Here is a 22,069-nt window from a genome sequence, read left to right on the forward strand (position 1 = left end):
TCACTGTTAAGCAAACAGGTTTTGCACATAATCACAGAGGCCAGAAGGCCCAGCACAAGAAAATCTTATGCAGGAAAATAGAAATGATTCTGCTCCTGGAAACAATCAAAAAGGGGCAGTACCTCCCAACCTTCCATCCCTCTCCACCTGGATTACTTAGCAGAGTTGCTCAGTAGTGGCCTATCCTTCTGTATTAAAATCCATGCCTCTGCCATCTCTGCCCATTATGATTCAGACCCACCCCTCTTCTCTCACCCTTTGATTAAGCAATTCCTCAGAGGGGCTTCTAATATCCGGCCTCCTAGAAAACCTCCTACTCCTCCCTGGGACCTGAATTATGTGTTAGAGAAACTAACCTTACCTCCTTTCGAACCTGCTGTTTCAACAGAATTGAAATACCTCTCCTGGAAGACTGCCTTCCTTCTTGCTATCACCTCAGCCAGAAGGGTCTCAGAACATCAAGCTCTCATGGCTGTTGAGCCCTTCATAATTTTCCGTGCAGACAGAGTCTCCATGAGGACTAATCCCTCCTTTATGCCCAAGGTGGTATCTGATGTTACCCTTAACCAGGCCATACACCTTCTTTCCCAACCCTCAAAACAAGGGGGAAAGAATTCTACACTCACTACACGTGCACAGACAACTCAAGATACTGTCTGGACCACACTAAACCATTCAGAAAAACTGACCAGCCTCTTATAAGCTTTACCCCAGGGGAAGAGGGGAAGCCCATCTCCAAACAAACCATTTCCAAATGGATCTCACACTGTATCCATTTTTGCTAGACTACATGGGAAACCCATCATTAAGTTGATCCATACCCACTCCACAATGCAACCACCACTTCCACTGCCTTCCTCAGAGAAGTACCTACCAGGGACATATTGGAAGCGGCCACCTGGACCTCTGTCCTTACCTTTACAAAGCATTACCACCTACCTCTCTTTTCTAAGTCTGGGGCAGGGTTTGCCTCTGCAGTTCTGCAGGGCCTCCTGACCCATACCTAGACTCTACGTATCCTTCCATCCTTTACTTCAGCTTTGGGAATCCTCCCTCAGGTGATGACTACAACAGTGAAACATGAAGAACAGAGTACAGTTGTGTACACTTGCCATAAATGTAGATGTTCGAGTGTATTCACTGTTGCAGTCTTGGTTTCCCTGCCTCCATCCCCCTTTTCACTTCCTTCCCTAGGGGGACACACAGGCTTCCCCAAGTGGCTCTTAGCCACCAGGACCACTTCTCTCTTTTTCCTTTGTGCTTCTGACGGGTTAGGGCATGAAAAACTGATGTAATGACGTCAGCTGCCTTGCTTTATAGTACTGATGACCTGACGTCAGACTACAGGTGGTAGCAGCTGGTGCGCAAAAGCATTGACTCTGGTATTCGGGCCACAGCAGGGATAACCGACAGGTGATGACTGCAACAGTGAATGCACTTGAACATCTACATTTATGGTAAGTGTACTTTTTGAAACTTCGAGCTTGTGAGGGAAATCCATTTTATATATATATATATATATATATATATCTCTATATGTATATATATATATCTATATATCTATATCTATATATATATATATATATATATATATATATATATATATATATATATATATATATATATATATATATGGTTTACTATCATAAATTCGAAAATCAGAACAAAACATGTCTGCATTTTCGAATTTATACATCGGAAGTGAACATTTCCGAATTTTCCTAATGTCGAAAACAGCTGTGTATTGTCGGCATAAACATAACCAGTCCATTCGCAATGGTAACGTTTGCTCACATCACCTGCCGAAATATGAAGTATTCGAACATCTGTTGTTCGAATACTTCATAATATCTAAGTGCACATCGGCATTGTGATAGTAAACCATATATATATATATATATATATATATATATATATATATATATATATATATATACAGACACACACACACCAAATGTGAGAGGGCAATTTTTTTTTTTTTTTTTATACAGAAGTTTGGTGCTGCAGTTAATTAACATCTTGACATGAACATAACCAGACACACTTATTGGGTGTTTGAAGCAATATTCTTACACACATATACCAAGATAGACTGTCCATCATTGACAGTTCACTACTGATCATCATCTTCTTTCGGCTGTTCCCATTAGGGGTCGCCACAATGGATCACCTGTTTCCATTTCTTCCTGTCCTCTGCATCTTGCTCTGTCACACCAACCACCTGCAGGTCCTCTCTCACCACATCCATAAACCTTATCTTAGGCCTTCCTCTTTTCCTGTTACCTGGTAGCTTCATCCTTAGCATCTTTTTCCCAATATATTCAGCATCCCTCCTCAGCACATGTCCAAACCAAAGTAATCTTGCCTCTCTGGCTTTGTCTCCAAACCTTCTAACCTAGGCTGACCCTCTGATATACTTGTTCCTAATCCTGTCCACCCTCGATACACCCACTGCAAATCTTAACATCTTTAACTCTGCCACATCTAGCTCAAACCCCTGCCTTTTTGTCAATGCCACTATCTCCAACCCATATGACATAGCTGGTCTCACTACTCTCTTGTAAACCTTCCCTTTCACTCTTACAGGTACTCGTCTGTCACAAATCACTCCTGACACTCTTCTCCACCCACTCCATCCTGCCTATACTCTCTTCTTCACCTCTCTTCCACACTCACCGTTACTCTGAACTATTGACCCCAAGTATTTAAACTCATCCACCTTCGCCACCTCTTCTCCTTGCATCCTCACCATTCCTCTATCCTCCATCTCATTCACACACATATATTCTGTCTTAGTCCTGATGACCTTCATTCCTCTTCTCCCTAGAGCATATCTCCTTCTCTCCAGGTTCTCCTCCACCTGTTCCCTACTCTCACTACAGATCACAATGTCATCTGCAAACATCATAGTCCACAGGGACTCCTGTCTGATCTCGTCTGTCAACCTGTCCATCACCATTGCAAATAAGAAAGGGCTCAGAGCTGATCCTTGATGTAACCTAACTTCCACCTTAAATGCATTCGTCACTCCCACCGCAGACCTCACCGCTGTCACACTCCCCTCGTACATATCCAGTTGATATATGCCATATGACAGTTCATTACTGATATTGTATCTAAAAGGAGGGATGTACCCTTACCTTGTCTTAGTGCTGAGCTTCCAAAAATCTGGGCTGGATACACCAAATATGATCTCTCTCTCTACAGCAATGTATACAGGGATGTGTCCTAGTAGAGTCCAAGTACTAATATGAGATGTGTCCTAAGAGTGATGTGAGCAGGGGTGGGAGACTGGGAAACCGTATGTGACCAACTTTATTGAGCTTAATGTTTGTCTGCTGTCCAGTAGCCACACCACAACCCATATGCCCACAAAGTTTTCCAAGCCCCCAGTGAGCCTGTGGCATATCAGTGAGCTACCCAGTGGTAGACACTGTTCTTGTTTGGTGATGCATGTAAAAGAAGGAAAGGTAGTGATGTTGCAGTCCTGTGATACAGAGGGGCCCAGGGTTTGCAGTAAGTGAATAGGTTTACAGCATTGTAAACATGAGCAAATATAATATTGTTCTACTGGGTCTGAGGGCTATCTCTTGGTGACTTAGTGAAGAGGTTGGTATTTTCTTACAGAGACCTTCTTTCTGCTAAAACATCTTTAAATACTGGATCTCAGCACTGTCTGTCCTTGGTGACTCAGTGACTAGTTTATTTTCTTGTAGATTTTGCAGAAACATTTTGTGTTCTAAACTAATTTGAGTTCTTGGCCCTCTCTTAACCACATGACAGCTAGAGCTGGATGCAGTTAGTGCAACTACCAAACTGGAGGATGTAGGGTTTAACTCATTAGTACTGCTTTGTAGTAGCTGTTTGTGAGTTTTCATAATCTTTCCATATGGCTTATATTTGGGGAGCTGCCCATGGTTTCCATTTCAAGTGATACAAATCCACTGCAACTCTGAGAAGTTTGCATTTACTATCTACATGAAGGATTGATGTTGTTACTCATCGTTTGTTAAAACATTAATTGTCGTGTGGATGTTCTTCAGGAGGACACTGTAACCCTTCAGCAATATGAAGACAGGGACGCTTCATTTATTTACTGTTTCTGTTAAGCTATCCTGTTATCTGTTCTCCAAACATGTTAGTGCAGTATCATGTGCCATTTGCAGTTGAACTCTTTGCTCTAAACACCAGAGCATTTTCTATTTAGTTATTTCCTAATTTTTTATCAATAAAATAAGTCTGGATTGCATGCATGTGTATACACACACACACACACACACACACACACACACACACACACACACACACACACACATACACACGTGCCAATGTATATTACACACACATTTAATTGCTGAACGGAAAACTAGAAGGCTCTAAATATACGTTTTTCTACTATATTATATATATTTTTTTTCTTGTTACAATAACAGTTGCCCACCTGGAGGTTTTTTTTTTTTTTTTTTTTTTTTTTTTTAATTTATTTATTTTTTGTATTCTTTTGCCCCTACTGTCTGTCCATCATCAGCCCCATTCTGACTAGTTGGCCCATTTGATCCCTATCACTGGGATAAGGGTCAACCAGAAGGAGCCACTCTTCTGACAAACATCTGGGTGGTTTGATTGCTTTTCTTAGTTGTAGCCCTAACTCCCATTAGGCACTTGATTAAGAGCTAAGGAGTGGAATGGGAACATCCAATGGGCTGACCAAACTGATCATCCCACACTTCTGCAGAAGTCATTGCCAGCAAGCAGCTCTGGCCCCTTTCCTCAATTCAGAACGTGTTTTTTCCCTCTGATCTCCAGTAGAAAAAAATCACACTTCTGTCTGTGCTCCTCAAGCACCCCAAACCCTCCCCTCAACCGGGATATGTAAACAGCACATCTGTTGAGTCACTTTCCCAAAGCTGGTGGAGTGCCTCTTATGCCTTGTTCTTCACTATTGCAACTGCTCTCTTAGCTCCTTTGTTAGATAACCAGTGTTCCTTTTTAGCCTGGTCACAAAGGGTCGTAAACCAGACAAATACAACCAAGATGTAGTGATTGCACATGTGGGAATGAATGACCTAGGAAGCTGCAGCTAATGTAACATGCAGAGACACAAGATGGAACTGTGCTTGTGAAAGAAGCATGAAAGATGGTAGTTTTGAATAGTATCTTGCCTTCGCTTAAATTGATGCCTAGATACCAAGACAAGATAATTAGCTTTAACAAGCTAATACAATAAAAGTTATCTCTCCAATCCACATAAAACAGTTCATCCCTGTCCATTTTCAAGTGCAGCTTAGATGTATGGATGGGAAACAGAAAACTTTCCACAGGACTGCCCCTTTACTACTAATGGACAGAGGCAGCTCCAAATACTCTGTCCCAAGCATGGGTCCCCTTATTTTATTTATAATATGATCCCATTTATTCTCATTAGGGTAATATACAATTATCAAACATGATATGGATAAGGCCAGACTGTAAGCAAATGGGATAGGTTATTTCAAGCACAAAAAAGGAAATTGGCTAGGGTTAAAATGGCCCGAAAGGGCAGACAGCCTAATACTTTCCTTTGAACCTATGAACAGTTGGCTAAGTAGTTGGTGTCATTTTGGGGGGATACAGTATTTATTGGCCTGGGATAAGATGGTAGGTTCCTGTTTTGCCAGGAATGGCTTACACCATTTCATACCTAGACCTAGGCTTATGCATACTTGCTAAAGCCTTGGCTGTCTTCATAGTGTCTTTTTTAGGCAAAGTCTCCCTGTAGGACATTCCTGCATAAGATGCACAAACTCCAGTTCGGGTAACATCTTAGTGGCCGTACTCTGTTCTAGGAGTCTGAATAGAAAGATGTATGGGCTTGAGGCTGTCTTGCAAGTCGAACACATTCATTTTTGTGTAGTAACCGGGACATAGTTTCAGTGCTGTGGTGGCCTTCCCTCTGTGCCAGGGTTTAGTGTCTTGACATTCCTTCAGGCCCTGGGTAACTGTGGGGCAGTGTCTGTATTTATTATAAACACTGTCACATCATGCCAGATTATGCACACCCATAATGTGGAGTTCCTGGAAATCCAAATCACCATTAACAAATTCAACTGTCACTTCTTTGCTGACTACAGATTCTGGTCAGTATATCCCAAACATCATGGAAATTACTTTAATACAATTAAGAGGTAAAATCTCAAACCAAATACTTTCTTGCTAGGAGATTTCACATACCTAAACATTAACTTGCACACTTACACCTCTAAAATGGGTATGTTTTGTGTTCCTTGGACTTTTTTAATGCTGTTGCACTAAAGCTTATTGTAAAACTAATCATCCAAGGCTGTAATATCCTTGACCTAGTCTTTATCAACCTAGACCTGCCTGGAGTCTACCCCTCATCATCTATCACCCCAATTAAATCTGGCCACAAGTCTGTCATCTTCTCTGCTAGTCCTAGTGGTACCACTCCACCACCAAATGAGGCCATCTTTATGGATTTCACAAGAGCAAACGTTCTTCAGCTTGTAGAAGACATTTGCAAAAGTCCCAACATTCCCCTGTAAGTAGACCCAACTGAGTGCTGTTAGTGAAGGGCACCTGTGGTCTTGCAGTTTTACAGATTGTGATTTGTTAGAGAAGTAACGGTGGCACCAGGTAATTGTGGTTGCTGAGAGTCCTAGGTTGGCCAGCTTAGGAGTTTTTGATGTAATGTGATTTGAATAAGTCAAAGAATGTTGCAGTAACAATATTGCTTTCATTTCTTTTGTGGCTTACTGTGCTCACAAAACTGAGCAGAGCAGTAGTACTGCTGTGGTTTGGCTTAAAACCATGTTATGGCCACTTTTACTACCTTTCGGATAAAGGTGGACTCAAGAAATATTCAATGACAGCATCTTGGTATTATTTTCACACTTTTTCCAAGCACTACACAATTTACCCTTTCTCTAGGAGCCAGAGTAGAGTTGCTAAAAACATTCTCTGGGGATCCTTAACTCGTACTCTTTTACTGTCTCCCTTTCTTTCTAAGCTTTGGTATTCACCCCATACAGCGTAGGCTACTGCAACGGTGATCTAATGATGATTATAGTACAGTTATTTGTTAACTTACCGTAGCAGTAGAAGTTTGAATAAATCACTGTTGAAGTACAAACACACACACTCTCTACCTCTTTCCCCCTTGTGTTTTTTTGCCAGGGTAGGCATCCCATATTTTCTCTACTTCTCATAGTGCATTTTTTTAGTAGGGCTCTAGCCTCCCTTATTTCTGACTAATACCTCCAAGGAGCAAACTGTGAGCACCCAAGGCAAGGATAAACATGCTAAATAATCACAATTTATTAAATCAAAACAACAATAAACAGTTAAGCGCTTTCGTCAGTCTCATTTAAGCCTTCATCAGAACTATCCACACAATACAACTGTATGAATTTAAAATATTTCAAGACAATACACATGATACTTCCCCTCTAATTACAAACCCCAATAAATAAAACTATTGTTAATGCATTCAATTAAATAATTAATGTGAAGTAGTAATAAATAGTTAAATCAAAAGATTTGACTAAAGTAACAAGTGCAATGTTAACATCATTAAGCAAACAATAATAGTTTTGCTGTCCGTATTTTAAGAACACAGGAAACATAAGCTTTGTCATTCAACTCAGGTGGCGTTTCTGCATCCAATTTTAATTGCCATACCAGCTCTTTATAATCAGTCCTGGTTTCCCAGGATCCACACCTCCCAGTTTTGGGTATCTGATCTAGCACAAAGAAGCAAATTTGCTTTGTGTACAAGAACATGTATGTCTATATAAAGCATTTGTTTCCACACCACAATTAACATCATATATGCTCATATACCCGCTTTTTTAGCATTCTCTCAGTTTTCCCTACATAAAAAAAACGGTACAAGCTAAACACTGGATGAGATAGTTACAACCCCTACTGTTACAGTTATAGTACCCATTGGATCTAATGACTAACTTCCTAGTCGCAAAATAAATGTGATTTGTATTACTTAAATAAGTGGATTGGTTACAACTCCCACATTTAAATGTCCTTAAATTTTTATTACTTGAAGGCATTCTCTCCAATTCTAAAATTTTTTTAGTGTTTCTATTTTTCTTCCTAATAAAACATGTTTTTTCAGTGATATTATTTATACCAGGAAAACAAGTCAACACCCCCAGTGTTTTGTAATATTCTTTTTACTCTTAAACCTGGAATTAAAAGTATATGTAAAAGCTTTTTGGGGTATTTTGTTAGAGATCTGAATAAACCCAATTTCAACTACATTCTTGCCTAAAAAAGGATTAAATTTCTCTTCCCTGTCGTTCTTGTCCTCACACTCAATTGTTGTAGTCAAATTTGGTTGACATCTTTCAAAAATATTTTTTTAGTAAATGCAACTCCTTCTGTAAATTTTATATAATCAGATGTCATTCGGGACACTGTTATCATCTGGCCTTTGATAATACATTTTTTTTTTGATGAAACGGATACTCACACAGGTAATGCATATATGAGTTAGTGAAGGCGTCCTTATGGAACTCCCTAGATTGAAATTTTCCTTCTAGCTTACCCTTTTTTTTCTGCGGCAAGAAATCTCCATTTTTGGCACAGATGTATCTGCTTGTATACTGGCTCACACTTGAACTCTAAAGGTCTTACAGGTGTGTGGAAGGTGCCCTAAAGCTTTCGATTTTTGGCAGAATCCATCCCATATAGCTAGGTTATTGCAGCTGTGATCTTTTCAAATATCTACTGTTGTGGTAAGTTTACTTACACAACTTTTCATCCCCATTATTTCTTTTTTTGATGAAATTTTTGTAGGCTTCATTATTTTATATCTGGTGCTGAATATTAATATCGCTTTTATTGCTTGACTACTGTCTTCACAGTTGGTACAGTTCATTCTTTTGGCCTGTTAACACATAGCTTCTTGCTGTCTTTGTAATTCTGGTGGATTATAGAATGCAGCAAATTCATTGTAGTCTATTTTCTACTGCATAACCCATGTACTTTGTAGGCTGTATATTGTCTGGTTCCTACCCTGATAAGGATACTATTCAGCTGTATGTGAGGATTTAGCACATCACTGATTGCTAAAGCTAGGTAGCACAGTTATGTGAGGTATATCCCATAAGAGAAGTTTGAGACTGAGGTTGCCTTTGCAGGAAAGCTGCAGTCATCATTTTTGCTGTGGTTTTTCTGCTTTGGATGTCTGACTTTGTTTAGACAGCAGCTTGCTTTTCTCTTATTTCTGTTTTCCTTTGGAGCTCCTTAGTAATTTGTTTTGTTTTCTTCTGCTTTTTTTCCAGGTATTTACTGCCTCTTGTTTTCTTATATTTGGATGATAAGTTTATTGCAGCTCTATAAGTTTCTTACTTTAAAGAACTAATTATGATGTTTGCCTACTAAGTTATAGTAAGCATGAAACCAATGGCTTAGTTATCCCAGCAGGAGGCAAACATAAATGCTTGCCAGAAGCGGTGGTGGAGGGGAAGATGGGACAATGAAAAGTTGCTGGTGTACCATGCTTCATGAGATAAGTAAGGCACTCACTCTTTTGCACATATGAATGAAGCCCTGACTGTGACACAGAAGATCCAGTTGTATTTAGCAGCCCAGGTGTTGAACTACCTTAACAAGAGGGGATAGGGAATAATCAGGTAATGTCTGCTTGCTTCTCTGTGGCAGGGTGGTGGAATGGAGGACATGCTAATGGTATACCCAGGGTTGCGTGGATTTCACTGATAAACCAGAGTTGCCAGAATGGCAGCATTTGGAGCATGGTGTGCAGGCAAAAGGGAGTGTCCGTATGTAAGCAGGGGTGGCTGTGCACAGTGTCATTGCACTTGAGCCATGCTTCCCAACAAGTTAGAAGAAGCTTGGGGCTACACTGATAACCCCAATATATAATCTCAAAGAAACCACTGTGTTCTCTTTGTGAACTTAATTTTAATAGCAATGCACACAAGCTTTCCCACCACAGTGCTATTTCTAGTATTGTAAATCAGTGCAAACGTTAATGAAGCTTTTAAGTCAGGATCATCACGTGACATTCATCATATGACATAAGTAAATTAAATATACATAAATAGCAACATTTATTTAAATATATATGAATAAACACATATTACCCTACTACTCATCAGAACAAATACATAAACACATTTATTTTCAATAGTCACAGAAAAAGGCTAAAAATGTCCTTGTGGCAACATTACACACATTTTCTCCATTATAAACCTGCTGCTTTACTGAGTATTTTGATTAAACCAAACTTTGAAGACAACTTTAAAGTAAAATGAGATACTGCTTTGTAATTATCTCCAAGTGTATGGATTTCATGAAACTACTATAAATAAAATATAGCATCATGGGCAAGTTAAATCAGCCTGGGAAGGGGACCTTTGTACTTCATTAAGTAAGTGTTTGAAAGCAAATTGGTCTCATTCAGAAAATTTGATAAGGTACTAAGGAAAAAGTCAAGGAAATCTGTTAGGACAATCAGAGAGAGACAGGAAGAAAGAAGCGAGGAGTTCAGAAGTAGGAACTGTGAAAAATGTAAACCTAGTGGCATAGTGAGTGGGATGACATTTTTTGGGATGCATTTGTAATAGGGAAGCAACAAGCAAACCTTGCTAAATGATTAAATATGGGTGTGTAAGAAATTAAGTTTAAATCTGCTTTGTTTTATAGAAACAGTGTCTTATGAAAACAATGGATATCGAGGCACAGGTCCATTTAGAGTGTTTTTATGGTTCTACATCTGTTAACACAACAGAGTTATAGAACCAAATGAGATATGCCAGTCTATTGAGGGAACTCAAAACATTCTAATAGCACATTATTGAAGGTCCTGAGTCCTTTCTGTACTTTCTGTAAACTGAAACAGTAAAACATGTGCGACGCCCCTACACTGGCCCAGTAATCAAGGAGCCTCAATCCTCACCACTAGCACCAGTGAGGAACGTGCACATTGGGAGGATGACAAGTACACACACAGTAAAGTACAATTTCCCTTACGAGCACACAGAGATCAGTCAGTCTGGGAATGGTTTCTCCCTCTCTCTCCAGATCCCCAATAAGATTCGCCACTGACACAGCTATAGGGTTAAGATCTCAGCCAGGTGGCCAAGCTAAGACTTCCAGCACTCTCTCTGTCCATCCAGTGCTTCATGTCCCTGCCCAAGTAGCTGACACACACACACACACACACACACACACACACACACACACACACACACACACACACACACACACACACACACCTGGGAAAGGCTGGCACAGGTTTACTAGCTATGCCTCCTTCTGCCCAGACTATAAGGAACCAGACACCCTTACTTATTAGTTACTATTAAGGCCCTTACCAAAGGGTGCCCAATCTTATTGTGTAATGTTACTGTTATCCAAATGGTAAATGTGACCAAGACTTTCAAGGCTGTTTAGGAGTGGCCTATACAGTGTCACCAAACACATATCAAGTACTGTAAGAGTTTAAACATCTCTAAACAAACCAGCCACAATTAAAAGGTTTAAATATATTTAATAGTAAATAATAACAGAACAAGACAATACTCCAACAACCCAACACAGTGACTGCAGAGTTCAGAATCACAGGAAATATTTTAAAACAACATTGCAAGACAGTCTCAAATACAGAAAACATCTAAACTAATATTTACTATATACCTATCTATATCTAAGAGAAGTCACTTTTCCCTGGTTACTTACTATTAACAAGATGCAGGCAGAAGTGCTGATGAGTGGGATGTTTCTAGGTCCAAAGATAAATACAAAATGCGCAGACTCATTCTCTGAGATAGTTCTTAGTAATACACATTACTGCTGGGTTATCCAGGGTAACATCACTCTTTGTCACCTGTCTTCCGTTCACAGGCTAACCAAAGCTAACATAATTTTTAACATCTCTTTGTGAGAAGTACACATCTCTCAGAAATTTGCCTAGAACTGGAAGTCGTAAAACAATTAACACTTTTATATTTGAAACCTAGTAATTACTTATATTTCAAGACAATTTAGCTCTAGACATCCTGTCTCCTTGCTGCACTGAAACGCAATCATAAAATACTTTACTTTTCAATTTATTTTCTTGAAGGTTTGCAAGTTGACTCTCAATGTTCTACCTTCTACCATGAAAGCACACATTTGCACAAGCACATAGTCCATATACATTTCTGTTATTTTACATTAGGGTACACTGTGGTTACATTCTTGAAGCTCAGTACATAACATACAATTCAACACACACTTCTGCACCAGTAGTTTAATATACACATAACATATAGATGTTATGTGATCCTATCTCGCCTACATTCTGACTGATGGGTTCGGAGCCGATCCCTCGGCTCCGACTCAAACGCTTTTATGCCAAAGAGCGAAGTCTCTTATTGGCTGAGCTTACTATATCCCAGGATGCACCACTACCAGTCCCCAGATCCTCGCTTTGCAGCTAACAAGTGAAGGCGTGGTCTCGAGCTGGCTGAGCTAAGTAGTGATTATTTTCACTAGTTTTTCTGTCAGGAATTTCTTTATTCTTCAACAAAAAGCTGTTTTAACAGCTATTCTTGTGTTTAGAGTGCGTTTGGTGAAATTTACTTGGTAAATTTTTGTGTTGTGAGTGTTGACTAGGAGTACCTCTTGTGTGGAAAGGCCTTTCCCGGTCTTTTTGATTGTAGGTGACTTCTGTTCTGTTTAGGGATCGGATCCTTTATACTGCTGATATTTTCTCTTTCTTTTAAAAGAAGGACAAAGCAGAGAAAATTTCTTTCTAATTACAGTGTTTGTACTGTGTTTTGGCTATAATTCACCGGAATGTCTCAGGTACCTAGGCCTTCAGGCTTTAAAAAGTGCACCAAGTGCAACTTTAAAATGTCTGTCACAGATGACCACTCTCTCTGTGTTTATTGTTTGGGTGCAAAACATTTGCAGGAGTCCTGCAGCGTGTGTCACGCTTTTTCCTCAAGGGTCCTCCAAGAGAGGAAAAATAAGCTCATATTGAAAGGCATTATAAAACCCTCCTTTGAAGAAGCTTTAGCATCCTCTCCTTCTCCTGCTAAAGAAAAGGCGTCGGCTCCGACCAGTCCGTCGGATCCGACCGCCAAAGACATAGGCAGGCTTCTCCTTCGGCTCCAAGGACTTGAGCCGAGGTCAAAACGGTCTGCCTCGATGCCACCAGTCTCGACTCCTCTGGCTTCGAGCCGATGGCTGGGGCATCGAGGCGGGTCATCTTCATCGGCTCCACTGGTTGGGAGCCGATGAAGGTCCGCTCAGACACTTCCTCCTCGGCGCCAAGCCCTCCTCGCACCGATGGAAACTAGCTTGGGTATTCCTTGGCGCTGATAGTCATCGAGTCGCCTCGGGCGGTCCCTAGCCCCTTGGGGCCGTTGGAGAGGCCATCTCGAACCCGTTCAGTATCCTCTAGGTCATCGAGGATGTCAGATTCGGACATAGACAGGGTGCTCCAAAGACTGTTCCAGTCCCAGTCTTTCAAAAATTTGTTCGCTCCGACCCAGTTGGCTTGGAGCCGACAGCCATATCATTGCCATTCCTCCTCCGACCGCCGGCTCCGTCGGAGCAGGTGCTGTTGGAGCGGTAGAGGTCTTAGGGTCGGCTCCGACCCTTACTCCAACCCGGCCTTGGGTCCGAGTTTGGTACGGACTTCTTCGGCTGGACCTGGGGTGATGTTTGGGACCTATGCTGTCGGTTCCGAGCCTCCTCTCGGTGCTTGGCTGCGGGACTTGATCTGCTATCATGGCTCGGGACCGGACACTCCCAGGATTCTGGGGTCCGCTTTCAGAGCTATGAGGAGTGCCTTGGCCAAGTCTTCTTGCCATCTCCGGCTTTACCGGCACCTTCCCTGGGCGTGGAGACTGGGTCTTTGGCAGTTCCTGTCCTTAGGCAGCGGAGCCCTGGGCCTGAGGTTACCCCCACTGGGGTTCCCCTCCTCCTGAGGGTTCTTGAGTTGTCTTCAGAGGAGCCCCAAGGAAGAGATCGCAAGAGGAAGCACGTGGACTCCCCCGAGTCTATTACATCGGACACTGATCTTGATGATGCGGAGGGGTCCCCGAAGTCGTCCTCTGATGATGTCTCATTTGCAGACATCTTAGAGATCCTCAAACAACGAGGCGGCTGGATATCCAAACCCCCCTCTGCTGATGAGTCAGTGCTTCTCAAGGCCTTTGGGGCTCAGTCCTCCGCCTCCTGGGTGTCTCCGCCCTTCGACGAGCTCCTGGATTTAGTTTGTCGGAGGGCATGGGAACATCCAGATACTGTGGAACCAGTCCCTTCTCGTCCTAACAAATTTTTGTCTGCCCCACCCGAGAAGGAGTTCCTGACTAAAGGCGTGGCTGTAGATGCCATGGTGGTGGCATCTGCTACACAACAGGACGTGGCAGAGGCTTCAACGTCCGTCCATCCTCCTAATAAGGAGTCTAGGAGCATGGACCTGCAGAAGCGTACCCTGACTTCAGCGGCCTTTACTTTAAGGTCCCTGAATTATTTGGCACATTTTACCAGGCTTCAGAGGGATCTGGTCAAGGAGCTGTCAGATTCCCTCTCGGGTAACCTACCTGAGCAGCTAGCCCAGTTGGTTAGCTCTCAGTTGGCTATCCTTGCTTCAATTTCTAACTCGTCCATGAGGCTCATTTCATATGCGGCCGAAGGGGCGGGTAGAGCGGCAGGCACAGGCGTGGCTCTACGGAGACAAGCCTGGCTCCGTTTGTGTCATTTTGCGGAGGCCTTCAAGTCTTCCTTGACGCCTCCCTTTGATGGGTCCTCTGTTTGGACCTAAGGTTAAAGACACTCTTACCGCTGTGAGCAAGAAGGAAAAACTTTATCTGCCGTAGGTGCACGTTATTCCACTCCCTTTCGGCCTTATTCCAAGGCTAAAGGAGGAGGGAAGATGTGGTTCCAAATCACGTAAGTTTTTCCATCAACAGCAGGAAGATTCCCCTTCCAGAGGCAGAGGACGGGAAATTTTTCTGGGAGGCGCCGTCCCAGAGGAGGCAGAGGGCCCCGCAATTCTGGAGACCATGAGTCCTTTCATGGCTCTTCAGCCTCCCACACTTCATGAGGGATTGCCCGGCTGTGCTGCTCGAGCCAGTCGGGTGCCGCTTTTGCCAAGCACCTAAAAGCCTGGGAGTCAATCACTCAGGACAGATGGGTGCCCGGATTATTGCCGGAGGTTACACCATTCCTTCACACACTCACCCCCACCGTCCAAAAAATCCCGGACCCACCACCCAGTCAAAGGGAAATTGCAGCCGCAGAAGCGTTAAAGCTGCTAGAAAAGGAGTCATCCAACGGTCCCCACAGACCAGATCGGATCCGGAAATTACTCAAGGTTCTTTTAGTGCCAAAAGACAGGGGACCTGAGACCAATATTGGATCTCAGCAGACTAAACCAATCCGTTAAATCCAAATTCGAATGGTCACGTTACAATCCATTCTCCCATTATTGGAGAAGGATGTTTGGATGTGCTCCATAGATCTCAAGGACACCTATTATCACATACCGATACATCGGGCGTCCAGGAAGTATCTGCGCTTCAGCCTGGGAGACAGTCATTTCCAATTTTGTGCTCTGCCCTTTGGTCTCACCACAGCCCCAGGGTGTTCACCAAGTGTTTGGCAGTAGTAACTGCTCACCTGAGGAGTCTTGGATTCCAAGTGTTTCCCTATCTGACGACTGGCTCCTGACTGCCACCACCAGTCATCTACTAATGGACAACCTCAAAGCCACCTTTTCCCTGGGTGCTACCCTGGGAATTACATTCAATTGGTCAAAGTCTGTCTTGCTACCCTCTCAGCGCATAAGGTTCATAGGAGCAGAGATAGACTCAAAATTGATGCGCGTTTTTCTTCCTACCGAAAGGATCCAAACTTTACAAGGCCAAGTTCAAGCCCTGCTTTCAAGATCCAAAGCCCCAGCCAGGATGGTCCTGCAACTTTTAGGTTCAATGTCTGCCACGGTTCTCCTAGTTCCTCTGGCAAGATTGCACATGAGGATTCTTCAGTGGCTATTATCGACTTAATGGTCCTTTCAGAATCTTCCCCTCAATCACCCCATTATGATTACAGAAACGTGCAACGGACCTCCGCTGGTGGCTTCACCCGTCCAATCTGAATCAGGGAAGACCTTTGTTATCCCTCCGGTGGCCACCCTGACGACGGATGCCTCCCAGACAGGGTGGGGGCATTGTCTGGGCAGGTTAGTTCAGGGTTCCTGGCTTCCAGACGAAACCTTTCTCCACATCAATGTGTTGGAGATGAGGGCTGTACTTCTGTCCCTACAGGCTCTCCACAAGTTTCTCCGCAAGGCATTATCGCTATCCACACAGACAACATGTCGGTGGTCTGGTATCTAAACAAACAAGGAGGGACCAGATCTTACCCCTTTGCAGAGAGGCCATGAGGGTGTGGAATGGGCTGTAGCTACCAACCGCTTCTTGGTAGCGACCCACATTCCAGGGAAATCCAATATATTGGCAGACAGATTAAGCAGGACAATTCTCTCTCCTCACGAGTGGTCCCTGAAGGCAAACAGTAGCAGCTCAGGTTTTCAGAAGATGGGGACGCCGTGCTGCGACCTGTTTGCAACACCACAAAACACAAAGTGCAAAGGTTCTTCTCCTTGACTCCACATCAGGGGAGGCAGCTATGGATGCTCTAGCACAACCTTGGCCAACAGGGCTACTTTTATGCTTTTCCTCCGGTTCCACTTCTCCCAAAGTCATTCAGAAAGCTTCTCATTTGGGGTCCACAATGATACTAATTGCTCCGTACTGGCCTCGTCAGGTATGGTTCCCCTACCTGAAGAAACATCGGTGGACGATCCTTGGTTTGGATCTAACCCGGATCTGCTAACTCATCAGTCGGGACGTCAACACCAGTCCCTTCGCACGTTGAAGTTGACAGCTTGGCTCCTCCACTTCCGACTTTAGTCAGAAATCACACCTTAGATCCGGAAGTTATTCACATTTTATCTTGCCCACAAACCCACCACTAAGAAATTGTACCTCAGTAAGTGGAAGAGGTTTGCTATCTGGGCTCAACTCAGGGGCTTAGACCCTATCACTGCCCCGATTCCAGAGGTTTTGAAATTTTTAACATCCTTGTTTAATCAAGGATCTTCAGTCTCTACTATTAAAGTCCAACTGGCAGCTATCTCTAAATTTCACGAATTCATGGATCCACCGTTGATGAGCAGCAGATTATGCAAAACTTTCATTAAAGGTGTGGGACTGTTAAGACCCCAGTTTTCATCCTGCGCCTCCGTGGGATCATGATTTGGTGCTTCGTGCCTTAACATCTTCCCCTTTCAAACCGGCTGCTACATGTGAGTTAAAATATCTGTCTTGGAAAACTGCCTTCTTAGTTGCAATTACCTCTGCAAGAAGGGTTTCAGAGCTTCAAGCCCTATCTATCAAACCACCGTACTTGATTTTCACAAGGATAGAGTATCACTTAGGCCTAACCCATCTTTTTGTCCCAAAGGTTTGTTCTAATCTCTGTCTCCAACAATCTCTAGAGCTACCAGTTTTCTTTCCAAAATTCTCCAACGAAGCAGAGTACACTCTCCATAAATTGGATGTTCACAGGCAATTGCGCTTCTATCTAGACAGGACTCAGCAAATTCAGAATCAGACCAGTTGTTTGTGTCCTTTTCAGATAATAAATTGGGTAAAACCATCACAAAAGCTACTATCTCCAAATGGATTAAGATTGTATAACTCAGGCTTATTCCTCTTCAAATAAGCAACTTACAACATCTATCAAAGCTCACTCTACCAGAGCTATGGCTACTTCTATCGCCTTTCATTCCAAGCTCGCTATTTCTGAGATTTGTGCTGCGCTACTTGGTCCAACCCGCACACTTTCATTTCCCACTATAAATTGGATGTGGCATCTAAAGGCGAGCATCATTTGGTTCCACGGTACTCAGGAGTGTTTTCCAGTGAGCCACCCAGGATTCAGGTGCTAGGGACGCTGTCCTATCAGTCAGAATGTAGGCGAGATAGGATCACATAACATCTTTTAGTTATGTACTCACCATAACTTCAGATGTTTGGGATCCATCTCGCCTACATTCCTAATACCCACCCTCCTTCCCCGGCCTTGGAGATCAGAAGAGATTGAACGGTTTTGAGTTCTACTGTTTTTATCTTGTTTCATCTGGCGATGTTATATAAGCAGTGCGTGCATGTGTGCATGTATGCGGACAAACTAGATCTGGGGGACTGGTAGTGGTGCATCCTGGGATATAGTAAGCTCAGCCAATAAGAGACTTCGCTCTTTGGCATAAGCGTGCCAGTGGAGCGGAGGGATCGGCTCCGAACCCATCAGTCAGAATGTAGGCGAGATGGATCCCAAACATCTGAAGTTATGGTGAGTACATAACTAAAAGTTCTCTTATATTTGTAAGACATGCCTGTGGATCATATTAATACTCACAAATAACATATGATTATTTACAAAATTCTAGATAGCTGGGCTGGCAGCCACACAACATGCATCAGGCATAATGCGAAGATACAGTTTTCTGTATTTCAGATATCGAAGTATGTTTTAACATGTACTGTGTTTTGACCATTACAGTGAACGTTTCACAGAATAATTCTCAGCAGGTGAATTTCACTTTACTGTGTCTTCTTCCCTTACAGCAGATAGTGAGCGATTTGGCCGCACTTCTTTCTGCAATGGAATATGTGCAAAAAATCTTGACTGAAGAGGAGTTAGCAGATTGGAAGAGAAGGCAACAGATAGCTTGCATAGGAGGACCACCCAATATCTGTCTCGATCGACTAGAAACTTGGTGAGAAGAAAGTCCTAAACAGTAATTTAAGTATGCTGGGTTGTCATTACTTTAATGATATACAAAAAGTGTAAAACTCCAAACTGTTGGATGAAACAGCAGAACTGGTAATCAGAATACATGACAGTAGTATAACTACGTGCTGGAGTGTTCTTAATAGCACTGGCATAGTTTAATCTGATTAGGTGAAACCTGCATTTATATGCAAGGCCGACGGAAGCAAAGCTCATGATGTTTCATTTTTGCTAAATTAAACATAGGAGAGAGGTTGGTGTGTGACAGGATAAACACTTTTAGGCTATATTAATGTGCTGTTAGATGCATTGTTGTTGATCTCTTTTTAACTTTTTAATAAAAGGTTTAAATGAAGGTTGACTTTCTGACAGTTTAGTTCCTATAGAAGCCACAAATCAGCTGATGTCTCAAATCAGTAGCTGTATTTGGCCTTAATATCTGTATCTTCTTTTGAGGTATGGTATGAGATAGCAGCTGTTTGGTGGTAGCTGGACTGTTAATTTGTGTACAAAGCAACTAACATTGTTTTACTTGTAACATCTAGGTGGCTGTCACAAGGGCATGTTTATAATTAATATGTCTTTGTTTCTATTGACTTTAATAAAGCAGTAATTCTGTCAGTATTTGAGTATATATTGCAGAGAGAGTTCATTATGTTTCTGTCCATTAAGGAATTTTGAAATAGGCAGTTGAAGTGTGCATTCCTAGAATTTGAGTGATAGAGAAATAATCTAAACAACTTACAAAGAAGACTTTTTTGTATTTGGTTTTAAGGAAGGAAAGAAAGATTTAAAGAATTTAAATGCTGGTTGGTCTGTTGAGTATGCAGTTTTCTAGTTGGCACATATTGTAAAAGATATATAGACTAAAGTTGCAAAAATTAAAAATAAATAAATTAAATGAACTATATAATGTCTGTAAATTGACCCAGTATCTCCTTTTTTAGGATAACTTCTTTAGCAGAATCACAGCTTCAGATTCGCCAGCAGATCAAAAAGCTGGAAGAATTGCAGTCAAAGGTGTCTTACAAAGGTGATCCCATTGTTCAGCATCGACCAATGCTGGAAGAAAGAATTGTCGAGTTGTTCAGGAATTTAATGAAAAGGTATATTTACAAGTTACCTTAGTGCACAAACCTGGTTGTATGAGCATAGCCTGTGTGAGGTTTAACATGTCTTCTTTTTGCTAACTCGTGTTGTAGTAACAGAAGATGTATTGATTATTAGTAAAAATTAATATTTTTAAGTATCTTATGCAGAGGGCCTGAACAAAAATTACCACATTTTACAGTGTCCAGCACAAAAAAAAAATCACGAAACCTGTAGAAGATAAGTAATGAAAGATGAACTGTAATACTAACTTCATGTAACAGCAATCCTGTAGTTGTATGTGTCCATGTAGCAGTGTGAGTGGATTGACAGGTAACACACTTGCCTTTGCTGCTGGCAGATAAGAAACCTGTGACTTCTATTCCCAAAGCAGTTCTGGGATTCATTTTCTAATACTGGCAGTGAAATGCAGCATAAAGAGAATCTTGCATTCCTGTGTGTGCTGTCCAGAAATGTTAAACTGAAGTCCCATCTGCCTCAGTCACTGGTAGCTCAGCAGGATATGGCACCTATTGAAAAAAGAGTAGGGAAAGTTCCCCTGTGCCCTGGCTGAATTTACCGTAGCCAGTATGAATGCCACCAAAGGTCTCCCCTGAAAAGAGGTCACTGGGCCTTGTGTGACTAACCTGGTCTACAGACAGCAAGTAAATAAATAAATCCATGCATCCATATTCTGAACTCTTTGTCCCAGTAAGAGTCATTGTCATGGAATGATGACTAGGATATACCAAATTTCCCTCTCCCCACAGTAGTCTCAAGTTCGTGTGGGATTCCCTCGCAAACTTCGTCTTTCAGCTGCTCCCGTTAGGGGTCACCACAGCGGATCATCTGTTTCCATTTCTTCCTGTCCTCTGCATCTTGGTCTGTCACACCAACCACCTGCATGTCCTCTCTCACCACATCCATAAACCTTATCTTAGGCCTTCCTCTTTTCCTGTTACCTGGCAGCTTCATCCTTAGCATAATAGAACAGTTCGATCACAGCCTCAAACCACAGAAACCACGTCAGGCCTTGGATAATCCAATTTATTCACCGACTAAGCGCTTTCACCAAATTAATGGCTTCCTCAGAGGCAGTGTAACAAACAAAAAACACAGCTTATATACTTTCATTACAAATTACATCACCTAATCATCAATTAATTGGTTAACTAGTTAAATACAATTAAACTTAATTAATAACATCACACTGTCACAATTCTCATAAAGTCTGACATTGTTAATTCCAACTTTGAAAAAACATTAGTTAAACTGAAATAAATGTATATATAAAACACATTCATTAATTAGTGCATGTATCTGCTTGTACCTTGTACTACATTGTTATTTAAAACAAATATTCTACAACATAAAAATAAAAATAAAAATTTTCTAACAGTTTTTTAAACAGTGTATGCATCAAATGCAATACAAATTCATAAAATAAATATTCTCATCTAATCATTCCATTTCCTTGTCCATTATTTGTTGCTTCACTTTAATGCCTATGCCCCATGTTTTTATATAATACTAGCCCTAAATTTCAAAACAGGTTTTAAGGAGATATGATCATTAATGCCAGGGTACCTAGTGGCATTGAGCCTCAACTGCCACTTCGTCTTCAATAAGGCAACTTTATTACTAATGTCCCCTCCTTGATCAAACATAACCCTGTCTATAATGAAAAATAAAAACTTCTTAAAATCCTTACAATTCCCACTGTGAATATAAAGTGCATTATGCAAATCCTTCTTCTTAATTGCTCTTACATGTTCCACAATTCTTTCACGCAGCCTACGGGTTGTCATGCCAATATAAAAAGCATCACAGGTTGAGCATGAGGCCACATATACCAAATTCCTGGTATTGCAATTGCATTTACCAGGACATGGCAATGTGTGCCCCCACCCCTTAATACACACATATGGGCCTTCTGCTATATACCTACAATATCTACAGTAGCCACACTTAGACATCCTAGGTACCCTGCTCTTGATCTCACACTCCATGATGCTTTTAAGATTATCACCTTTGCTGTAAACTATCTTCGGGTTGGCTCCCAACACCCCTTTTGTGGAGTCACTTAGACAATACTCCCACATTTTATGTAACACCTTGACAATGTCGTCACTTCTTTCATTTTAAA

At 41.8% G+C, this 22,069-nt stretch overlaps 1 protein-coding gene across 5 annotated transcripts in view; it reads left to right on the forward strand.

Moving 5' to 3' along the window:
• The window catches only part of STAT3 (signal transducer and activator of transcription 3), a 1,961,792-nt gene that overhangs the window by 832,192 nt on the left and 1,107,531 nt on the right, over positions 1-22,069 (forward strand). For all 5 annotated transcript variants that reach the window (XM_044054713.1, XM_044054714.1, XM_044054715.1 and 2 more), the window contains exons 8-9: positions 18,669-18,820; positions 19,782-19,940. In XM_044054713.1, the coding sequence (XP_043910648.1) occupies positions 18,669-18,820; positions 19,782-19,940 (311 nt within the window). The remainder of the gene's footprint in view (positions 1-18,668; positions 18,821-19,781; positions 19,941-22,069) is intronic.

Source organism: Protopterus annectens, chromosome 13.part0, assembly GCF_019279795.1.
Source record: "Protopterus annectens isolate FY-2018-M chromosome 13.part0, PAN1.0, whole genome shotgun sequence".
Classification (NCBI taxonomy): Eukaryota; Metazoa; Chordata; order Ceratodontiformes; family Protopteridae; genus Protopterus; species Protopterus annectens.